Source organism: Saccostrea cucullata, unplaced genomic scaffold (assembly GCF_032062105.1).
Source record: "Saccostrea cucullata isolate Sc308-1 unplaced genomic scaffold, CSIRO_AGI_Scuc_v1 ctg2134, whole genome shotgun sequence".
NCBI lineage: Eukaryota > Metazoa > Mollusca > Bivalvia > Ostreida > Ostreidae > Saccostrea > Saccostrea cuccullata.
Window position 1 is genome coordinate 1 of NW_026936691.1, and position 23,817 is coordinate 23,817.

At 33.0% G+C, this 23,817-nt stretch overlaps 2 protein-coding genes across 2 annotated transcripts; both read left to right on the forward strand.

Moving 5' to 3' along the window:
* Positions 1–971: 971 nt before the first annotated feature.
* LOC134246285 (uncharacterized) lies at positions 972–21,310 on the forward strand. Its single transcript, XM_062728613.1, has 5 exons — positions 972–975; positions 1,289–1,468; positions 13,309–13,413; positions 13,555–13,621; positions 20,923–21,310. Exons 1-5 carry the CDS (start codon positions 972–974, stop codon positions 21,221–21,223), a joined length of 657 nt encoding a protein of 218 aa, XP_062584597.1. The 3' UTR covers positions 21,224–21,310.
* Positions 21,311–22,679: 1,369 nt separating this feature from the next.
* Positions 22,680–23,476, forward strand: LOC134246284 (uncharacterized). The gene is made up of 2 exons (XM_062728611.1): positions 22,680–22,771; positions 22,992–23,476. Exon 2 carries the CDS (start codon positions 22,997–22,999, stop codon positions 23,474–23,476), a length of 480 nt encoding a protein of 159 aa, XP_062584595.1. The 5' UTR covers positions 22,680–22,771; positions 22,992–22,996.
* Positions 23,477–23,817: the final 341 nt, after the last annotated feature.

Genomic DNA, 23,817 nt, shown 5'->3' on the forward strand with positions numbered 1-23,817 from the left:
GAAACCAGCAAGTGTCAACAGTCACGATATGCCGCTAACAGCATAGAGTCGGTTATATATATATATATATATATATATATATATATATATATATATATATATATATATATATATATAAACCATTATCATTTAGTAATCTGAACCAAACCATACGTTAATTTCTAAAGTATAAAATTCTAAGAAGTTATTTCTTGTAGAAACCAGTAAAAACCAATAATAATGTCTTTTAATTATGTCGATTTTTTGTTCGATATTGTATTTTTTTTCATAACATATTTTTTCCTTTACTTTCTAGATACATTCATCATCATTAGTCACTATAATTAAGCTCTAAATTTTACCGAAAAATGTCGAAGACCTTGAGAGAATATATCCATATAAAGGCATGATTAAATCAAATTCAACATAAATGACTAAGATGAACGCGTTGCCAATAAATGCAATTGATAAGGAAAATTCCAAAAGAAGAATCTTTTTACAGAAAGTGATGGGGGATTTTAGCCTTTACATGAGGGACATGGATTATGTTCAACATAACAAAGGTTAATGTTTAGTGATTTGATGAAATAGACATCCTTAATAAATTTCTAGAACCATTCCTGTCCTTTGAATAGTGTCACGTATAACAGATATTGTGTTGCTAATATACGGAAATATTATCAGAAATTTATAATTAACAGTTATAACATATACGTATAAATACAAGTGATTTCTCTCAATTAGTTATTAGTATTCTTATCCCTGCCGTTTGTACATCAGATTATGTTTTACCCTGTTTACCTCGTTCTGTACACAGGCCATCTTCATGCAGTATCTAAATTTTCAATAGTATCCCATAATTACAGAAGCACCTTTAATGAATTATAGAGCTCTCAACATGGGATAATATCATTTTTCTTGTAATTGGAATTATTTTATTCAATAGGTAAAATGCTGAAATACTTATATATCAGAAAAAAAAATAAGGGAGCATGGGTGAGAGACTTCTGGATACTCCGTAGGTGATATAAGAGTTAAACACAGTCACAATAGATAGCCTTGACACCACTTTACTGATGATGTGTTAATCATAGTTCTTATTCTGAATAGCAGATATGTATTGGAATTTTGACGATTCGGATCCAAAAATGTCAGCAAAAGTACAACCTTTAGTTTGAATACACAGTGGGCAACGTTATAACGATGAAAGTGTTAAGAGATGCTGGATTTCTTTTTTATCTGAGTAGAATGCAACATTAAGTTATATGATTATATATCTTTTGTTTTATAAGTTGTTTTTTCCTTGTAGAAATGGAAAACGTTGTGAAATCATGTCCCCAAAACGCCACAGAGGTCTTGGAATCCTCCACCAGACTGGGCTGTGGTGTAGACAAGTATGGGAACGATCAGTATATCTGTGTTTCTAACAGAAACAAAACAGGACTAGTAGAACTATGTTACAACGGTGTCATGGAATTGATACAAAGAGGTAAATGTCGCAGTAATTTAAGTGTTAAACAAGAGGCCCAGGGGCCACATCGCTCATCTGAGCAATTTACTAGGAAAAAGTACATGTCAGATCAGAACTGAACGTTTTCTGAGGGGGGAGGGGTTGGTGGGTTGAATTTTAACCCCCCAGGGGGTCATGATTTGAACAAACTAAAATCTACACTACCTGAGGATGATTCCCCATAAATGTCACTAAGCATGGCTTTGAATTGCTTGAAAAGATCTTAAAAAGTTTCCCTAATATATATTCCTATGTAAAAATTTGATCTGTCATTTGGCCCCACCCTACACCCGGGGTCATGATTTGAACAATGTTGAATCTACACTACCTGGAGATGACATCACAGGAGTTTCATCTTTCTTTTCTCAATATTTATTGAGAAGAAGACTTTTCGTAGATATTCCTTTTGAAAAACTTTGATCAATCATTGTGGTCCCACCCTAGACACAGGGTTCATGATTTGAACAAACTTGAATCTACACTACATGAGAATAATCCCATGTGAGTTTCATCTTTCCTGGCCCAGTGGAGTTTTCGTAAATATTCCTTTTGAAAAACTTTGATCAATCATTGTGGTCCCACCCTAGACACAGGGTTTATGATTTGAACAAACTTGAATCTACACTACATGAGAATGATCCCACGTGAGTTTCATCTTTCCTGGCCCAGTGGAGTTTTCGTAAATATTCCTTTTGAAAAACTTTGATCAATCATTATGGTCCCACCCTACACACAGGTTTCATGATTTGAACAAACTTGAATCTACACTACATGAGAATGATCCCACGTGAGTTTCATATTTCCTGGCCCAGTGGAGTTTCATCTTTCCTGGCCCAGTGGTTCTTGAGAAGAAGGTTTTTAAAATTTCTCCTATATATTCCTAATATGTAAAACTTTGATCGGCCATTTTGGCCCCATCCTACCCCTGGGGGGTCATGATTTGAACAAATTTGAATCTCCACTACCTGAGGATGATTCCACATGAGTTTCATGTTTCCTGGCCCAGTGGTTCTTAAAAAGTTTTTTTAAAAAGATTTCTCCTAGATATTCCTTTGTAAAATTTTGATCGGCCATTTTGGCGCCACCCTACCCCCGGGGGTCATGATTTTCATAAACTTGAATCAACACTACCTGAGCATGATTCCACTTGAGTTTAATCTTTCCTGGCCCAGTGGTTCGTGAGAAGAAAATTTTTAAAGATTTCTCCTAGATATTCCTTTGTAAAACTTTGATCGGTCCTTTTCGCCCCACTCTACCCCCGGGGGTCATAATTTGAAGAAACTTGAATCTACACTACCTGATCCTGATTACACAATAGCTTCATCTTTCCTGGCCCAGTGGTTCTTGAGAAGAAGGTTTTTAAAATTTCTCCTATATATTCCTAAAATGTAAAACTTTGATCAGCCATTTTGGCCCCATCCTACCCCTAGGGGGTCATGATTTGAACAAACTTGAATCTCCACTACCTGAGGATGATTCCACATGAGTTTCATGTTTCCTGGCCCAGTGGTTCTTGAGAAGAAGATTTTTACAGATTTCTCCTATATTCCCTTGTCAAACTTTGATCGGCCATTTTGGCCCAACCCTAACCCCTGGGGTCATGATTTTCATAAACTTGAATCTACACTACCTGAGGATGATTCCACAATAGGTTCATCTTTTCTGGCCTAGTTGTTCTTGAGCAGAAGATTTTCAAAGATTTTTCCTATATATTCCTATGTTAAAATTTGATCGGCCATTTTAGCCCCATCCTACCCCTGGGGGGGGGGGGGGGGGGTCATGATTTGAACAAACTTGAATCTTCACTACCCGAGGCTGATTTCACTCGAGTTTTATTTTTCCTGACCCAGTGGTTCTTGAAATGAAGATTTTTACAGATTTCTCCTATATATTCCTTTGTAAAACTTTGATCGGCCATTTTGGCCCCACCCTACCTTCGGGGGTCATGATTTTCATAAACTTGAATCTACACTACCTGAGGATGTTTCCCCATAAGTTTCATCTTTCCTGGCCACAGTTGTTCTTGAGAAGAAGATTTTTAAAGATTTCTCCTAGATATTCCTTTGTATAACTTTGATCGGTCATCGCAGCATTGTTAAGGATGAGAAATCAACGGAAAATAGACGTGCAAAAAAGGAATATTTTTTAAAATTGAATTTATTTTATTTAAGCTGTTTTATTATCACAGAACTTTCATTCTAATGGAAATATCATAGTATAACCCACTCTGTACTGTATGAAGTTTAGTCCCATCGATGGACAGTCACGTGATGAATGCATAGTTCGTGTACTGAATGTAGGTCATTAACAAATTTCAATATCGCAAGGGCATATCCTAGTTGAAATGAAAATTAGAAGCTATTAATTGTTTCTGCATACTTTGTAGTTTCTGAAAAGTGCTGCTGCTTTGAACAGAATTCGCATTTTAATAGTTAAATTTTCAAGTAAATAGTCCAATGTCGAAATATGTTTGACTTTTACCAAATGTTTTGTGTACTTATAAAATCACACCCCCGTTTTAAAGAAAGCAGCAAAACTTTTCAAGTTAAGGAAAATATCCTTTATCTATATTCAAAAAAATGGTTCAGATCTATGCAGTGTATGCCCTTGCAAGAGTACGATTTTATGAGGCATCTAACTGTAAAATGTACGTAACCTGTACATAAAAACACGACATAATTAATGAAATACATTCACTTGATAGTTAATGAATAGTCACACTAAACAAAGGATATACATTGGTATTAATCGACTATTTAAAACCTCTAAATGATATGCCACTTAATACTAAAATCCATTTTTCATTGTTTAAAAATTCCTCAATCTGCCTCTCACAGCACATGTAATACGTCATTTTACCAATATGACGTCATGTTTACAAGCTCATCGCGATCAGTGCTTTGTTTATAACCAGCTACTTGGGATTTATCAAGCAAATTTTTCTAATGCAGTGACAAGTTATATTTTTTTATTATGCAAATACAGTTAAGAGTTGCAAATTATTTCATTTTCAGGTATTATGAGAACTACCAAATAATTCCTGAAGATGCCAAAATGAAAGATTTTTTTTATTGAGGGCACAAATATACAGTAACTAATTTTTCTATATATAATATTACCTTGTTTATTTATCGACTTCATGGGGGATGGGGGGGGTTGCTCTTATCCCAAACCTCTCAACCCCGTTCCTATATACGAACTTGTGTGCATGTACATGATGTTTATCTGTTTATATTTGTGGATTATAAAAAAAGCTGAAAATATGCATTGATGTAGGGTGGTTTATTTTTCTTAGTACATTTTGTCTTAAAATTATGCTCCCCTATGTCATTGTTTGTTAACCATGCATTTATCGTCCAGACAAGCTCCCCATACTCACCTCCAATATACATACCGGGTCCCTTGATATTCATATTTGTCTTCTTTCATAAATTAACCGTCTAGTACATAATGTATTTCATATGAACAATCCAAATCTACATAGAATTCATATTTATTTTAAAAATCATGCCCCTAGTATATCAAATCACCTCTAAATTTTTTATTGCAGGTATCAATTTTGTATGTTGTAAATTGTAAATTTTTTTAGGGAAAGAAAGCCAAAAATTATCTTTGGACCCGGATTTATATTTAATCCAGGTGTTTGGGGAGGGGGGAGGGGGCAAAGGACATATGATGGCATTCTTATATGGAACTTGATATCATATATCCTAAATTATGTCAAAAACACAATTCACTAAACTTCCATTTTTGCGCCGACCCCCCCCCCCCGAAAGTTGGGGATATTAATTTCGGTCAGCCCGTTTGCCTTATAATTCTATCCGTCTGTTACACTTTTGTTTCAAGCGATATCTCGAGAAGTCTTTGAACATTTTCAGTGTAATTGAAAAAATAGCTTTGGGTCTGGGATGTAAAGGGAGGGGGGGGGGGTCCTGTCTATTAGCACCCGTCCGAATTATATGAAGATTTTTAAGATAAAAGCTTGTAAGAAGAAGCTTTATCAACTGACAAATTACGAACGGGCATCCCCCAGGATTTATAAAATGGCTATAATACCTGTGTATCAAAGCCTTATTAATTTATTTTTTGCAGCATATAGTATTTTAAACAAGAATTTCTTGAAAGTTTTTAGGGGTTTTCAATTTAGTTTTAGACCATAACTCCTTATTGTCTAGACCACCCTTCGTAAAGCCCCCCCCCCCCTTTCGGCTCTACTAGATCAACACATACTATTATGTTTTATTTCATGCCACAGAATGGCATTTTTTTTTAATTTTCCTTTCATTTCCCTTCTCGAACCCCTTTACTTGTTTAAATGTCCATTGAAATGTATTGTAAAGTCACGGTAGCGACTTCGACAAAACGTGGCTTTGAGGTATCTTGTGGGGATTTTATCTATCGAAATCCCAATAAAATTGAAGAATTCAATAATGCAACTGTGAATACAATAGACTGCAATGACTGATCCCCGTTTTTGGTTACGTTCGTTCGTAAGATGTCGGTGTTTCTCTATTAAGAGAACTTATCCGAATAAAAGAATTAATATCCTATATAACTTAATAATAAGTATCTTTATTGTATTTTACAAACATGGCAGATGTTTTACGAAACATTATTTTTTGGGGGTCATTTTTTTGTCATTTCTATTTGAAACTACTTTTCGGATTTTAAGTAGTTTCATATAGAAATGTAGAATTTAAAAAAAGAATGGAAATCTAAAACTATAAAGAAAGAGAAGCTATGCAAACCCTGTCCAGACCCCTATCAACAAGACGTTTTTTTAGAATTTCATTTTCAAATTCTAAAAATCATAAGTTAAAATATATCAATGATAACACTTTGAATGAGCTTATGTAATAGAACTGGATACAAAAATTATTCTTGCTGGTAATAATTAACTATTATTAAACATTTTATCTATTTATTTATTTATTCATTTATTTATTTATCTGCTAATTTATTTAATTACTTAGGAAGAAAATGTTGCTAATACCAATCAATAGGTATAAAAATGTTACATATTACATGGTAGTTATGAGAATTTGTTGCTTTTTTTAACACGGTTATCATGTTTGGTAAGGTTACAATTTAGACTGAGCGTTCTTAAAGCTTGTCAAGCTCATTTTTATATTTTTATATCCAAAACTTTTCCACTAATAAAAGTAAATCTGATGACATGAAAAACCTTTTCGTAGCGTGTTCTTGTTGCTTGAACCACTAAAGTAGACATGAGATTAGAGTAGAACAAAAGATTGTATATAAAACGTTTTATGAAACATAAAATTTTATTTTTTTTGTCCTTGAGAGTTTTAACCTCCATCTCTTCAATTTTCATTTGCACACTAGATTTTGTTCTTGAGATCTCATTCATTCATTATGTTTTTCAGGACATAATTTTTTTCTTGTTTTATTAAAAATATAATTTTTGCTAGGAATTCAAGATTAGTCTTTGGAAAATATACCTTTTACTGTTTGCTTTTCATTAATTATACCCGCACTTTCTAAAGAAAGTTCGGGTATATTGTTGTTACTCATGTCCGTCCGTCCGTCTGTCACACTTTTCTTCCCTGAACTCCTCCTACATTTTACACAGTAGCTTAATCATCTTTTAAGAGATGGTTGGTGGTGTCATGTAGATGTGCAGTAAGGTTTCGGAATTTTGATTTTGCCCTGGGGGGTCAAATGGGGGTCGAAACGTTTTTTGTGCAAAAAGTCCCGTCTTCCCTGAACTCCTTCTACATTTTACTCAGCAGTCAAATCACCTTTTGGGGAATGATTGGTGGTGTCATGTTGATGTGCAGTAAGGTTTCGGAATATTGATTTTGCCCCGGGGGATCAAATGGGGGTCGAAAAATGACGTTTTTTATGCAAAAAGCCCCATCTTCCCTGAACTCCTCTTACATTTTACTTAGCAGCCTAATCATCTTTTGTGGGATGACTAGTGGTGTCATGTAGATGTGCAATAAGTTTTCTGAATTTTGATTTTGCCCCGGGGGGTCAAATGGGGGTCGAAAAATGACGTTTTTCGTGAAAAAGTCCGGTCTTCCCTGAACTCCTTCTACATTTTACTCAGCAGCCTAATCACCTTTTGGGGGATGGTTGGTGCTGTCAGGTAGATGTGCAGTAAGGTGTCGAATTTTAATTTTCCCCCGGGGGGCAAATGGGGGTCGAAAAATGACTTTTTTTATACAAAAAGTCCTGTTTTCCCTGAACTTCTCTTACATTTTACTTAGCAACCTTATCATCTTTTGGGGGATGATAAGTGGTGTCATGTAGATGTGCAGTAAGGTTTCGGAATTTTGATTTTGCCCCAGGGGGTCAAATGGGGGTCGAAAAATAAAATTTTTTTATACAAAAAGCCCTGTTTTCCCTGAACTTCTCTTATATTTTACTCAGCAGCCTAATCATCTTTTAGGAGATGGTTGGTGGGGTCATGTAGTTTTGCAGTAAGGTTTCGGAATTTTGATTTTGCCCCAGGGGGTCAAATGGGGGTCGAAAAATGATGTTTTTTATGCTAAACGACCTGTCTTCTCTGAACTCCTCTTTAATTTTACTCAGAAGCTTAATCACCTTTTTGGAGATGGTTGGTGGTGTCATGTACATGTGCAGTAAGGTTTGGGAATTAAGATTTTGCCCCAGGGGATCAAATGGGGGTCGAAAAATAACGTTTTTCGTACAAAGAGCCCTGTTTTTCCTGAACTTCCTTACATTTTACTCAGCAGCCTAATCATCTTTTGGGAGATGGTTGGTGGGGTCATGTAGATATGCAGTAAGGTTTCGGAATTTTGATTTTGCCCCGTGGGGTCAAATGTGATTCGAAAAATGACTTTTTTTGTGCAAAAAGCCCTGTCTTCCTTGAAGTCTTCCTTAATGTTACTCAGAAGTCTAATTATCTTTTAGGAGAGTTAAATATTTTGAAAATTTGTAAAACATCAACGTCAAGGGGTAAGAATATGTGTTTGTGAAACACTATGCGCCATGCGTCAACAAAATTCGAAAAAGCTATTTTTAGCATATAGGTCACAGTCAAGGTCACAAGGTCATTGACCTTAGTGTTGTTTGTAAGAACTTAACTAGTGGGGTATGCATACTAAATATGAAGTCCCTATCTCCTATGGTTCAAAAGTTATGGCAAAAAGTAGAAAAAGCTATTTTTAGTATAAAGATCACAGTTAAGGTCACATGGTCATAGACCTTGGTGTTGTTTGAAAGAACTTTATTAGTGGAGTATGCATACTAAATATGAAGTCCCTATCTCTTATGGTTCAAAAGTTATGGCAAAAAGTGGAAAAAGCTATTTTTAGCATATAGGTCACAGTCAAGGTCACAAGGTCATTGGCCTTGATGTCATTTGAAGGAACTTTATTAGTGCAGTAAGCATACCAAATATGAAGTCCCTATCTCCTATGGTTCAAAGGTTATGGCAAAAAGTAGAAAAAGCTATTTTTAGTATAAAGGTAACAGTCAAGGTCACATGGTCATTGACCTTGGTGTTGTTTGAAAGAACCTTTTTAGTGGAGTATGCATACCAAATATGAGGTCCTTATCTCTTATGGTTCAAAAGTTATAACAAACAGTTGAAAAACCTATTTTTAGCATATAGGTCAAAGTCAAGGTCACGAGGTGTCATTGACCCTGATGTCATTTGAAAGAACTTTATTAGAGGAGTATGCATACTAATTATGAAGTCTCTATTTCTTATGGTTCAAAAGTTATGACAAACAGTTGAAAAACATATTTTTAGCATATGGGTCACAGTCAAGGTCACAAGGTCATTGAACTTGATGTCATTTGAAAGAACTTTATTAGAGGAGTATGCATACCAAATATGAAGTCTCTATCTCTTATGGTTCAAAAGTTTTGGCCAAGGTTAAAGTTGACAACAGACAAACAGACAAACAGACAGGACAAAAACAATATGCGCCCCGAAAAAAATCGGGCGCATAAAAAAACATCACATGCTGGGAAACACCTTGAATTCTTATGAGTAATTTATGTACATGTCAAATGTGAGAGTCATATCTCATCTCAATCAAAAGTTATAAGCAAATGCAACATTTTTGAAAAGTAGGTTAGGCTTGATCGCTTCAAGGTCAAGGTCACAGTGTAAAAGTCATGATTTATTTGGAAAGGTCTTATCACAGGTAATAATATACATGCATTATGATATGAATGCCCTAACTTTTTTCTTTCAAAATGATGAATTTATAACAATTTAATTTTTTTGCAAGTTGGTCAAACTTCTAGGTCACATGTAAAAAAAAACCATGCCATTCTCAAAGGTAAATATACTAATACATAAGTTTAATATGAATGTCTCTTCTCATTCAGTAGATATGACTGTGATAACCAAGGTTAAATTTATTGAGACAGATGGACTGAGTCTGACATACAAATGTACATATTTCTATATGAATTGGGTAAAATTGGCCCAGTGGTTCTAGAGAAGTTAAAAATGTAAAAAGTTTTCAGACAAACAGATGGACAACACGTCACGACAGACATTATATGCTAAGGAAACCAAGAAAGCTCAAATGAGTGTTTTGAAAGGGTTACAGTATGGTTGGAGTATTTGGAAAGCTGTTTTTTTCCTGCAGAGATATGCATGACCAACATATTCATGTTTTATATTTTCTTTATTGATTTGTTTGTTTGTTGTGAATACATCTTCCCTCATATGGCGACACCACCAAATAATAATGAAGATAAGATGTGTTTGTGAAACACTGATGTCCCAGTATGGAAGCCTATGGCGAAGGTTGAAGTTTCTCAAATATATGTCAAAATCAAAGGTCAAGGTCAAAGGGTTCAAATTGTTAGTATCAGAAGAAAGTCTTGTCACAAGGAATGCACATGTGAAATAAAGAAATCCCTAGTAATTTCTGTTCAAAAGTTAATTGCCAAGGTTAATTTTTTTTGGTTTAAGTGGTTCAAACTCTAGGGTCAAGGTCAAAAATATTTATACCTGTTGACAGTTCACAATGAAAACAATATGTCATGATAAGTATGAAAGCCCTAGCACCTACTGATCAAAATTTAGGCAGAGTTTAAAGTTTGGAATTTTTTTTTTTGTAAAAATGTGTATCCCATGTCAAGCGATCAGAGGTAAAAATTAATGGTACCCAAATAAAAGGTCTTATTAGATTGTCACAAGAAATAAACCTATAAAATGTGGAAGCTATTTGTATAGCCCATCCCACTTAAAACTTATGGGCAAGCTAGCTACGATTTAATTTCTGCACACTTATAGACAGACATACTATAAACACAAGAAACAAAATATGCATAATAATTAGTCAAATGGAAAAAAAAATATACTATTTAACTGGAATCACAAAATACATTGTTATTTCAGGGACAGGAAGTGGGTAGGAAGATTGGAATCCCCCCATCCCCCCATCTGGAATTTGCTTTATTTAAACAAGACTATATACTGTAGCAAGTAAAAAATGACTCTTGACATCCTCTCCCTATAAACTTAGAAAACATTGACCTCACTATCATTGTTTTTTTTATTTGTTTATTTGTTTTCATTTTTTTCTCCTGCTTGTCACGAAATTCTGGGCTGGAATTTTTTGACTGAGATGTGAACCCCCCTCCCTACTCCCGAAAAAAATTCTGGATACGCACCAGTATTGGCAGTAACTGAATGTCACATAGACAACGGGAGATAACTTCACAATATGAAATTCGTATAGTGTGGCATGCGATGATCTTTGACCCTTTTTAAACTTTACCCTAATCGTTTGGGTGTATTTTACCCCCCACTATACTAAAACTTCTACTTACCGACTCCCTGTGTCTCGTCAACTTCATGAAATATAGGCCTAAATCCAATTATAACACAAAATGAATTAATCCAATGCACACCAGACTGCAGCCATGTGCCATTTTGGCGAACCTTCGTCGATTCCATCACCTTATCAGATGAAGTGGGTATCGGCCGAGGTGTGCCAAATGGTGTTTAATCTATAAATATGATAATGGGTGACGCAACGTGATGTGATGTAGAAATTTACATGTTCACATGTATAGTACAAGAACAAATTTTAAATTAATTCATAACAAATGATATTAAATTTTAACAAACCTTTTCCATCTAGCCTATCCCCAAAAGTATGTGCTGTGTGATTGTGGTGTCGAGGGGGGGGGGTAGTAAATTTAAAAAGGTCCTACTGTGAGCTAAACATATATCAAAATCTAATTTCAGACGCGGATCCAGAAATTTTTTTCCGGGGAGAGGGGGTCCACCTCAGTCAAAAAAAAAAAAAAATCCTATCCCAGAAATTGATAATCAAAAAAAAAAAACGTAAGGTAAATCTCACCCAAACGTCAAAAACCTATATCGTGGGGGGGTGGGGTGGGGGTAGTGGTGACTTCTATTGCCGCAAATGTTTAACTTTTCATACCTATTTTACACATATTCGTGTTTACCAGGGGGGGGGGGGGGTCTGCATTTTCCAAGGGGGGTCCATTGTAACTTTTTCCTTGTTTTTGTATATACATTTTTTAACCTTTTAAATTACAGGGGGGGGGGGGGGGTCCTGACCCCCCCCCCCCCTCCGACAGATCCGTGCATGAATTTACATCATTAATAAAATTCAGACTGGTATATAATGAATTAAGCATGTATAAAATAAATATAAGAGGTTCTGAGTTATAGGTCACTGGGTCTGAGAATTTCATACTCAATTTGATGAATACATGTAAACTATAGAATTATTTTGACTATTTCTGTGGAAAGCCGCCCAATATGTAGGAGCGTGTATTTAGAGGCAAACACCTTAGTGCGGGTATTACTGTCTCATGACAGCATCTAGTTATATATTTTGTGCTATTTTAACTTTAGATCTATTCTTTTTGCTTGATTTTTTTTATTCTAATTTGATTTGTTTGTTAAAGTGTCAAGGCAATTCCATTGTCCTATGATGTCATAGGATTTTTGAAAAACTGTAATTAGTTTAATTTTATATCTAATAGAACAATATCATTCGAAAGAATGATGTACAATAGGTGTAATTATAAATTTGTTTAGTTGAAGAATTTAGAAGAAAAAAAATGATTATTTACTTTATCTTATCAACTATTTAATATTTTAAATGTCTTGACAAGGGCGATAACTCCTTCTAAGCTCTCTTCATACAGGCATTTTCTTTATTGTACTTCTAATGTTAAAAAGTTTCCCTGATATTCACAAATAAAATTATCTTATAATTAGGAAGTTTTTAGGAACATTCAGCATCAGAATTATGCATTTTATCCAGTTTGTTTGACATCTTTTTCATAATTCTACTTACAAAAAAATGTGCGATTTTTTTAAGTTGACATACACTTTTGTTTATTTATGTTCTGCATCTTGAATAATATGGTGACCTATACATTTCCTGCAATAGTTTGAAACATTAGATGAAAATAAATGCGGTTTCTGTACTTTAAACCATTAAAATTGCGAGGATGGAAACACCTTCAAAACTAAATCAATGTGCTCTAGTTTACTTTTTTCCCCGAGTTTATCCTTTTTTCGTCCAGTTGAACATATAATTTGAGTTGTAATGTAATATAATTGAAGCGTGACCTTGTCATCTCTGACGAACATATTCTGTCATTAAACTAAGAATGGTTCCAAATATTATGCTTGTGTCAACAAGTGGAACGTTTGTGTGAAAATTAATTGTAAGATGCTTTACTATTTTGTTATATCTGATTGAAAAGTTGGTTAAAGGCTTCTATTTTGCTCCTCTAGGTATTTACAAATTCAATATACTTTTTATTCCTGTTTTTATGAATTTAACACACATAGTTATGTTACCTTTTTTAAGGTAACTGTTTGGAAACTGACGGAGAAAACCTTTATTACGTCGATTGTCTTGGATTTTCATCAGGTTGTCCTGAGGAAGATTATCCAAGCAATACAATATACCAGTGTAAGATATTAATTTTTTTTTTGATGCAATTTTATTAAGAGACATAGTACTAGTATTAAATCAAAGCCTAAATGCATTTTCAAAAATATTTTATTCGTTGATATATTTATTCAAATTTGAATTCCTTATTTATGGTTTTAGATCCCGCTTGTCAAAGCATCAATACTGAACAAAAATGCTATCTCGCTGAATTCTCATGCCCGAACACGTAAGTATTTTCTTTTCCTTTGAATTATCTGATGTTCTTGAATAAATCATGATTTACTTATTTGAAACTTTGAAATGTTAACGCAATACATGCTCTTCAAATATTTAAAAAAAATTAAAATATACCTTCAGTTTTCTTCCTGGATAAAACATCACAACACAGGATTTGTGTGAATGTACATTTATTGAAAACAACAATGAGTAATAACAATATGATAAAGAGAGGTTCAAAAGTCGTTGATAGATTTATTTTTTTACATACATTGTAACAACATAAAGTTTGATAATGATATCCCCTGTTACATGTCAATAGTAAAATACTGGAAATAACAGAACAAAATATAAAACGGATATACATTACAAGAAAAAAAGTTTACTTTGAGGCCCAAACAAATGAAAAGTACTAACTAATTGTGGAGGGTTTTCTTTTAAATAGACATCAACAAAAAATTAAAATCAAATGTAATCATAAGCATAAACTGTTCAATAAATGAATAATGGGGAAAGCTGGGGAAGGTATGTAGGTGATTTCTTGTAAAGATAAACTGTATATTTCTTTTCTCCTTCTAAATCAGGTGATTTATGCTATTCTGATTGGTTAATTCTACAAATATTAGGCTAATTCCCCGAAAGACGCCAAATCTACATCATACAAGGCTTGTCCCAAAACTTCGTAGACTGATCTCAAAAAGAAATTAATGTATGTTTGAAAAATTTCTGTGTAGTTAAAGCGTTTTCTTGGCAGATAAATTACGAAGTTTTATATGATTTGTTTAAAAGCAATTCGAGTTATCATCTTTGAAGTGATATCGTTCTCTCAATCTGCAATGTCCAATGTAGACAAATGTCATAAGGAACAATTTTTTGGGTGAAAATTTTCTAATTAACAGAATCAAATTCTTCAAAACGAATATATACTGGAAGTAAAAAGAAACACAGGGTAAACTTTTGTGCTGAATTAAATTCATTTTTCTCTTTATTTTTTTTCAGCAGTCCTATCTTACTTTTAAAATCATCTTCAAAGAATGTGTAACCGAAATTCCATTTGATTTTGTCTTAAAATTCATAAGTTATTGAAACTCATATGACGGAAACCCTCTGAAAGTGACAATCGAAAACTCTCATTATCTTCAATGTTTCACTCGCACATCTGTCACAGCCGTGATTCTCCTCTGCTAGAAATTTATCAGAATGATTATCTTTTAAATCCTGACTATATTAGGCATAGCTAACCACACGGAAAAATTATTCAAATGACGCGTGCATGTGCCAGTGAGAGGAACACAAAAGTAATTTGACCGGCTCAAAGAACTATATTGCGATTTTTGTATTCTTTTAGTTTTCGGATGAATGTAATGACTATGATAGTCTGCTGTATTAAAAGCGGTTATGTGGTAGTAAGGTGGGGATTAAACAGGTGACAGGATCTCTAAAAAGATTCTGTTGTGCTTTAACGCCATCGTCACGGTTAGTTGGAAACCATATTGGTCCTCTCTGACAACGGGTAGAACATTCGATGGGTAAAAATTTGCAAGACACTGCTCAGTAACCCGTTATTGCATTTTTCCTTACTTAGGCAAATTCGAAAACCCGAACCCACTGAATTTCGGTAAACTGTACCAAGATTGCAAGAAATCCATATCGTTTGTAAATCCTGAAAAACAATGTGTCTTCCTCTGGTTCATCAAATGGTACAACAAAATATTTTGACATACTCGTCGTCATCAATTTGCACGTGTTTTATGCTTTTTGGCGTATTCCCTACGTGACGTCATACACTGTATATTTTACGGTTGAGTCATTCTTAACACTGATTTTCGAACATGCTGTCAAAGAAATATGGAATATTATGCTAGATGTACCTTGTATTTCTTTTTTCCTCTTAGTATATATAAAAATGTAAAATATCTTAAATACTATGATATGATTAAACTTAATCTATGTTAACAAAATATATATATGTACAGCCATAAAATAATAATAATTTCAAAAATCCTATATTTCTAGGGACTTTTTTCTGTCTTTTCTCAAGGAGTTTAACGGTGGCACTCTTAACCAATTCTCAGGCCTGTCTTTTATTTTAGTTTCCGTTTTTCCCAGAGTTATATGGAAACCATTTCAGACCAGAAAACATTTTCTTGTCTATCAAACATTTGCACCTTTACATTTTTGAAGAACTGATTCAGGATCAAAATACTAATTTTAGTCCAATGCAGCACCGGTACCAACGCAGCTGCCATTTATTAAAAAGTCGGATTTCAACCCGTTGTATAAAAAAAAATTCATACTTGTAAAAGCATTAACACCAAAACTTGACGAAACATACTTAATAATATACATTTATTGCATGATAGTGAGGGAAATATGAAGACTTATTCAGCCAAGAAAAATCAAATTGAATATGATATTTCTTGGCTGAATAAGTCTTCATGTTTCTCAGACATTCGCGCAGTGAATTGTTTATTATACCAAAACAAGCAAAATATTTGAATATGCTGAAATAAACATAAACTTTCAAATTCTGCACTGCTCTCAAATTCACTTTCATTTTTTTACGTAAAGTTACTATAAAACCCTTTGGTCAACACATTATCATCAGTTTTGTGACGAAAACCAGGCTATTGTGACGTCTACTTCTCTGGAGAATTTTCAATTAACGAACGAGAACTATATTGCAGGAAAATACACAAGGTGTTCCGAAGAGGTGGAATATGTTGAAAGCGTACTGACGACTGGGAAATATGAAGTTTTACAGCCCGATCACGTGATAGCATAGAACCAATCAGATAACGGCGTTTTTAGAATATTTATGATGAAGTATGATAATACAATACATATAACACAATAACAACAATTTTTATTCTATTTAACAGAAATGCATAGTATTTATTACTTTTCCGTAGGAGTATGAAGTATCGATTTTTAATTGCAACTTTGGGGTAATGTGCCACCTTCCTACACAAGACAATGAAATGCATCATCTTTTAAATAGAGTTTTTTAGCTCACCTGAGCCGAAGGCCGTCGTCTGTTGTTGTTTTTGTCGTTGTCTTTGTCGTAATCTTTTCACATCTTTATCTTCTTCTAAAGACCCACTGGGCCGATTTTAACCAAACTTGCTAAAAGTATCCTTGGGTAGAGGGGATTCAGGTTTTTTGATTGAATGACCACGCATATTTCCAAGGGGAGTTTATTATGAATAAGAGAGAAATTAATAAAATTTTAAAAAAATCTTCTTCTCAAGAACTACTGGGCCAGGAAAAATGAAGCTCGTGAGGAATAACACTCAGGTAGTATGGATTCAATTTTGTTCAAATCATAACCCCCGGGGTAGGGTGGGGCCAAAATGGCCGATCAAAGTTTTACAGAGGAACACAAAGGAAAAATCTTCAAAAGTCTTCTCCTCAAGATCAACTGGGCCAGGAAAGATGAAACTCATGTGGATTCATCCTCATGTTCTGTAAATTCATTTTTTTTTTCAAATCACGAACCCCGGGGGTAGGAATGGCCCGAAATGGCTGATCAAAATTTTACATAGGAATATATAGGAAATAGCTTTAAAAATCTTCTTTTCACAACCACTGACACAGGAAAGATGAAACTCATGTAAAATTATCCTTAGGTAGTGTAGATTCAAGTTTTTTTTTCTTCAAATTATGACCACCGGGGCTAAGTTGGGGCCAAAATTGCTGACCAAAATTTTACATAGGAATATATAGGGAAACCTTTTAAAATCTTCTTTTCAGGTACTTCAAAGCCATGATTAGTAATATTTATATGGAATCATTCTGAGGTAGTGTAGATTCTAGTTCGTTCAAATCATGATCCCCTGGAGTGTTAAAATCCCCCCCCCCTTAACCTCAGTAAACTTTCAGTTTTGATCTGATATGTGCTTCTTCCTAGCCGATACATGTATGCTCAGATGAGCTCTTAAGTCCCCTGGACCTCTTGTTGGTGTGGTTACCCCATATTTGACGACAGATTTATTAAGGTGTTTCCACCCTCACAATTTTATAGGTTCAAAGTACAAAAACTGCATTTACTTTCATTTAATAAACTTTCCAATTATTGCAAAAGAAAATATAGGTCACCATATTATTTAAGACGCAAAACATAAATAAACAGAAGTGTGTGTCAACATAAAAAAATTGCATATTTTTGGTAAAAAGTATGAATAATATGTAAAAACTGGTTATAATGCATAATTCTGATGCTGAGTGTTCATAAATACTTCCTACTTAAAAGATACTTTTGAATTGTGAATATCAGGGAAACTATTTTACAATAAAGCAAATGCCTGAATGAAGAGACTTTAGAAGGAGTTATTACCCTTGTCAACATTTTTAAAAGATTAAATAATTGATTAAATAAGGAAAATGTGCATTTTAAAAATTCTTTTACTTAACAATATTCATCATTACACCTATTGTAAAACAGTTTTCCAAGAGATTTTGTTTTATTAGGTATGAATTTAAACTAATAGCAGTCTTTGCAAAAACCTATGACATCATAGGAGGGTGGAATTACCTTAATAAGTGTTAGTTTTTTTATGTATGTACATATGAAGGGTTCCATTCTGATATTTGACATCGTGTTCCTATGTGTACAAAACAATGCTTGTGTAGGGAATTCTGGGACTGATTACGTAAATGCTTTTATTAGACAATAATGAAGTAATTTGTACTTTGATTATGTACTGCAGTGTATGGTCAGAAATATCTGACGTTTTTCTAGCTTTTTCACGATTTTCATACTTTACTTGCCAGGAATCAGTCAGAACTGCTGCCATTTCAAAAATTTCGTCGTATATAGCTGGAGTTTATTTTTGATACTTGTATATGGAACTAATTGCCGAAATCAGAATCTTTACAAAAAACAATGCCTTCAGTACTCTCCAAAATCGATGAAAAGAAATATTTATGTGCATGAAATGAGGACACATCTCAAAAGTCTGACAAAAATCTTAAATTTCAAAGGATTATAAATTTCATAGATGAACACTAAAACTATATTGTTAAGGTAAGTCACTCCTCAGCTTTTTAGAAAAGTTCACTCAGAAGCTTTTACTTCAAAACTACTCATCAAAATTCAATTTTTCTGACATATTTATATTCAACAATGTAAATTTTTTAACATTCAATGAAAACACTGCTCAAAAATCAACAACGAAGCAAGAATTATAAGGGACTATTTCTTTTGGTGGAAGGATATTAAGCAGAAAATTCTGCAAATCTGCACATTTATAAAATTTAATGTAATAGAAATTTAGCCTCACATACTTTTACTTGGACAATATTTTTTGCTTTGATATTGCTAAAAATATTTAATATAGGTTTTAATTTATATTTTCAGACTAAGTTTTACACCTTCCCTCAACAAACTTTCCCAAAAAATGAAAATATATGAAAGAAGTCAAGGTCAAATTTACTCAATTTTTAGCCTGAAAATAACATATTTTGACAAATATTTCAAAATTAACATCACTGACCCCACCTTTTTCTTTCATTATTTTAAACTACTCGATACTTGCGACTGATCAGCACTCAAGACGTAACACGTTTGATATAAAAAAATTATTGCCTATTAAGTCTTTTAATACCCCAAATATGTTATTTTTTTGGTGCAAAAAGGTCAAACAATAATTTACGCGCATTAATTTGCAAGATTTTTTTAATGTTTAATATTATTCAAACTATTTTACATGTACAAAAAAATAAGATTATATTTATTGCCTTGCTTACATCTAATCAAATATAATAAGGGTTAAAGTAATTAACCAAAGAGAGGAAATTTAAGTGTAAAAAGGTCAACTTAAATGTACCGTAGATCAGTAGGATGCACACTGACCCCCTATTTTCTTTGCAATTTTGAGTTACACTTTATGAGTACTTATCAAAAATACACTTCTCAAAAAATTCTTGATATAACAAACTTGAGGAGTGACTTACCTTAAGCACTTTAGGTAATATACTATTGATAGCTTGTGACTTTTAATTTAATTCGGTTCACAATTATCTAAACCAAAATTAATTCATCACAGAATACAAAACCAAGTTAAACGAGACTAGTTTTAATCATTTAACATAATATTGTTGAATAGATTTTCAAGATCTTCAAATTTATTCCAATCAAAGTTGTCTTTAATCTTTTTATACTTCAGCAATATATGAAAATATCTTAGATATTTCAGAAATGGAAATAGATTTTCTATCTTTAGCTACACACACAAAGAGACAGATGGGATGCTTTAATTTGATTTCTTATACTTTTTTGAACTGGGGTTGTAAATTGAATTCAATATTTAATGTATGTGAATTTTTTTTGTGAATCTGGAAGATAAAAAAAAGTAAATGTAGAAATGATTTACATGTCAAGCAAATCCAATACTGTTTGTTATATTTTTTACCATCAAATTGGGATTAAAGCAGTGATAATTACATGTACCGGGTAAATCATTATTAGAATGACTTTCAAAGGAGCAGCCAATCAAAGTTGTCGACTTATTTGTGCATAATTTTATTCTCTCTGTACACATGAAATGACGATTGGCGGGATATTTAAGAACAAAATGAAAAAGGAAGACTTTTATATTAGTTAGTTTTGATTACAGTTGTTATTCAAAATTGAAATTTACTTAATTTGTATATCATTTTATCACATATTTTCCCCTTTATCCCGTTGATATAGCTCATGTGATATCGTTTTCGTATCAACACTATGTATTCCTACGCCGCGCGACTTGATGTAAATAAACAGATACATATGTATGATAGAGAGAATGACTTAATTTTTCAAATTTCACTTAATTTGATGTATTTTAACAAAAGTTCATTCCTGAACTAAAAAAAATAAGCGCTGAAATATTTTTTTCTTTTATATTTGTACGAACTATTTCATACAGCGTAATTTTATTTATTACGTTATTTGGTCCGAGGTAACCGAAAAGGAACTTTGGATTAGAAATAACGACAAAATACACATCTTTAGTGAACAAAAATATGTGATAAAAAGAATCTCCCATGGTTTGTGATTTGATATGATTTTTATGCAACTCGTTGTGTGTTTTCTATCCCCTCGACAAGGCTCGGGGGTAGAAAACACACAACTCGTTGGATAAAAATCATATCAAACTACAAACCATGGGAGATCCTATATTTATCAAAAGGAAATGTTTTCCTGATACCAAAAAAGACATCCTCTGATTTTTCGGTATAAAGTTTGATAGAAAGAAAGGAAAATGATTATTGATCTTTTGATTTCTGTGAATTATATCATTTTATTTGTCATACGCCATTTTCATACAGCACAAATGGTGTAACTACCGGAGATACTACAGAAACATATAAACTAGGCTTATCAACCATCCTTAGTGGCTACAACTCAACAATAAATATTCTTGAAACCACCCTCCCGCACGAGGATCACAACGCTACAGGGATTATTGTTGGAAGCCTTGCTACTGTTGTGTTTATAACTATTTTGGTACTGACTGCTGTTCTTTGGAAATGGAAAAGAAAACAGAAAGACAAAGAACACGTACCTTGTTCAGGTATTTTTCTGAGATTTTGCAGTTATTACATGTTACTTTGTGATATTTTAAACTAACAACAAATTTTAAAGCTTAAATATCTAATGTTTTTTTTTAAAGATAACATTTATTATAAATATAAAATGAACTTATTAGACATTATGTTGCTAGAACATTAAAAAAAATGCCTATTTCATTTATATTTATTTCTCTTTGACTATCCACTTACCCTCCGTATTGCAGTCTTAATGGAAGATTATTGACAGATAGTACAAAGGAAAGTTATAAAATATGTTTTAATGTCATTTTCATATCTATCAACCTAAGGATGCATTATACACCATTCATAAGAGAAGAGATTAATATGTACCTCGAAGGTATCTATATTTTTGTACAAACAAATCTATTATTCCACTCAATGATTGATGAAAAATGTGTTTAGAAATCCATGTGATATTGTTTATATTTGCTGAGAGAACAGATTAAAAATATAATATAAAGTTTTGGAGAAAAAAGAACAAAAATATAGCCAGTTGTCTAGCGTTGAATCTTATCCAATCAAAGAGCCAGAAATAAATTGATTATAAAATGAATATTATTATATAAAATACGGGAACGTTTGTCTAAGAATATTAAACGAAATTATGAAAACCTTTAAAAATTTCTCTTTTTTTCGTTTTTTAAAAATTTATTTTTAGATTTATTTTTTTTAAATAAATGTATGTATATAAAAACTTCATCATCGTACAGCATCCATTTCTGCTTAGATTGTAAGATATTTAACCCTATTTGTGAAATTATAACTGATTGAAAAACATTTTTTTGTAAACGATGTAAATATATATAAATGACTTCGATGATTTTTTGCAGCTAAAATTCTTATACTTGTATATGTACATGCACTTGAATTCTGATTTTCTTATTTTAAAATTAATTTCATTATTCAATAATATGCAGTTGCAGTTTTCTCGGAGGGGAGCTTTGAAAAAAAAAATAATTAAAAGAAGTGTGAGCACTGCGCTCACTATGTGATAATCCACGCATCCGATATGATTTTATTGGAAAAGTTTGTGTTTTACTCTGGGTGACCCGAAATAAGTGTCTGATCAGAAATTAATATGAAGTACACAATGGCATTATGAAATAAAGAATCTTCGAAAGTATATCGATTTTCATTACATTGTGGTGGGAGAGTTGGGGATAAGCAATTATAGAATTAGTATAGAATTAATGATAGTGTTCATCTTTTGCTATGGGAAACCAGGAATGTCTGTCAAATCGAAATGTAAAATAAGAGGCCAGAATGAACATAATTATATAACACAAATTCGTTATAATTTTTTTTATTAAATCGCACAGTAGTATAAGAGGAGACATGGATAATAGATGGTTACCTCAAAACAAAACAGAGGCACACAGACAGACGGACGAACAGCTATACAGACGGATAAATGATCATACCGATCACCTTAAATTTCTAGGTAAAAGAAGTGGAATATTCTTTTTTTCGATAGCTGGTAAATCACAAGATGTTCAGATCAGAATACCTCAAGGAGAGAATATTTCTGTACCAGAAGTACAAGAATATGAGCGACCCTTGCTCACACATACAAATTCTACTGATGGTAATGTTTTTTTTTAATTATTTTTTTATTTTGTTAATACATTAAAGATATAATTATTTTAATCCCTGAAGCTGAAAAGATATTATTAACATCGAAATAAAGATCCCTTAAGACTATCCCATAAGTGAAAAAAAGACTTACAATTTTTAAGGACAAATTACGGAATATTATTCTTGGAAATATCAATTAAAAGAATCGGGTATTTGCTTTATTTATTAAGATACGATGAATTTGCAAGAAACATCATTCATGGAGCTTGAAAAAGAAGAAAATGTCAATGATGTTTCCGATGTTAATCGCCTTAGTGACTCTGAGAACATCAAAGATGCTTTAGCTAATACGAAGCCAAAGGGAAGAGACAAAGATATCGGTGAGATCCTTGTCAAAACAGAACCAAAGAAAAACGTTCCTGATATCCAAGAGACGGATATACATACTGAGATGGAGAAGAGAGAGCATGGTGCCCAAAAGACTGATTTGAATAGTGAACCAGAGAAAAGAGAGCATGAAATGTCTGAAACTGGTGTAAATAGTGATCAAGCTAAAAGAGTGCAAGTTGTTACAGAGACTCGTGTCTACGGTAAACAAGACGCGACGGAGAATTGCGTCACAAAAGATAGTTTAAGTACTGAGGAAAAAGAGGATGTGGTCCCTAGTGATACAAATGAAGATGGCTGTAGAGATTCTGAATGTTACGGTGAGTAAATAAAGCAAACAGTGTAAGCACTTTTTCTTGACAATGTATGATATTGCCATTATTAACCCATTTTATGTTTATGTTTCAAAATGTGGCATACTATTTAAAATACAAAAGAAAAAATATTTAACTAAAATTTGTAGAGTGTACATTTGCAAATGAACACAAATGCTCATTTGAATATCAAAGCAGATTTGGGTCCAGGAGAATTATTACATTTTGCCAGACTGACTGGCGTCAATAGTAAGCTAACAGAAGTTTATTGTGATTCAGAGACCAGCTTTAATAGTTAAGCGGAAAATAGGGCGCATGGTGTGTAATCACACAATGTAAACAAGCAAATCGGAAA

Excerpts from the sequence above, each read along its gene's own strand:
- LOC134246285 (XM_062728613.1), top strand. Across the intron at positions 1,469-13,308 it reads CATGGAATTGATACAAAGAG|GTAACTGTTTGGAAACTGAC; the intron begins GTAAATGTCGCA and ends ACCTTTTTTAAG. Across the intron at positions 13,414-13,554 it reads AAGCAATACAATATACCAGT|ATCCCGCTTGTCAAAGCATC; the intron begins GTAAGATATTAA and ends TTATGGTTTTAG.
- LOC134246284 (XM_062728611.1), top strand. The coding sequence starts at position 22,997 with ATGAATTTGCAAGAAACATCATTCATGGAGCTTGAAAAAGAAGAAAAT.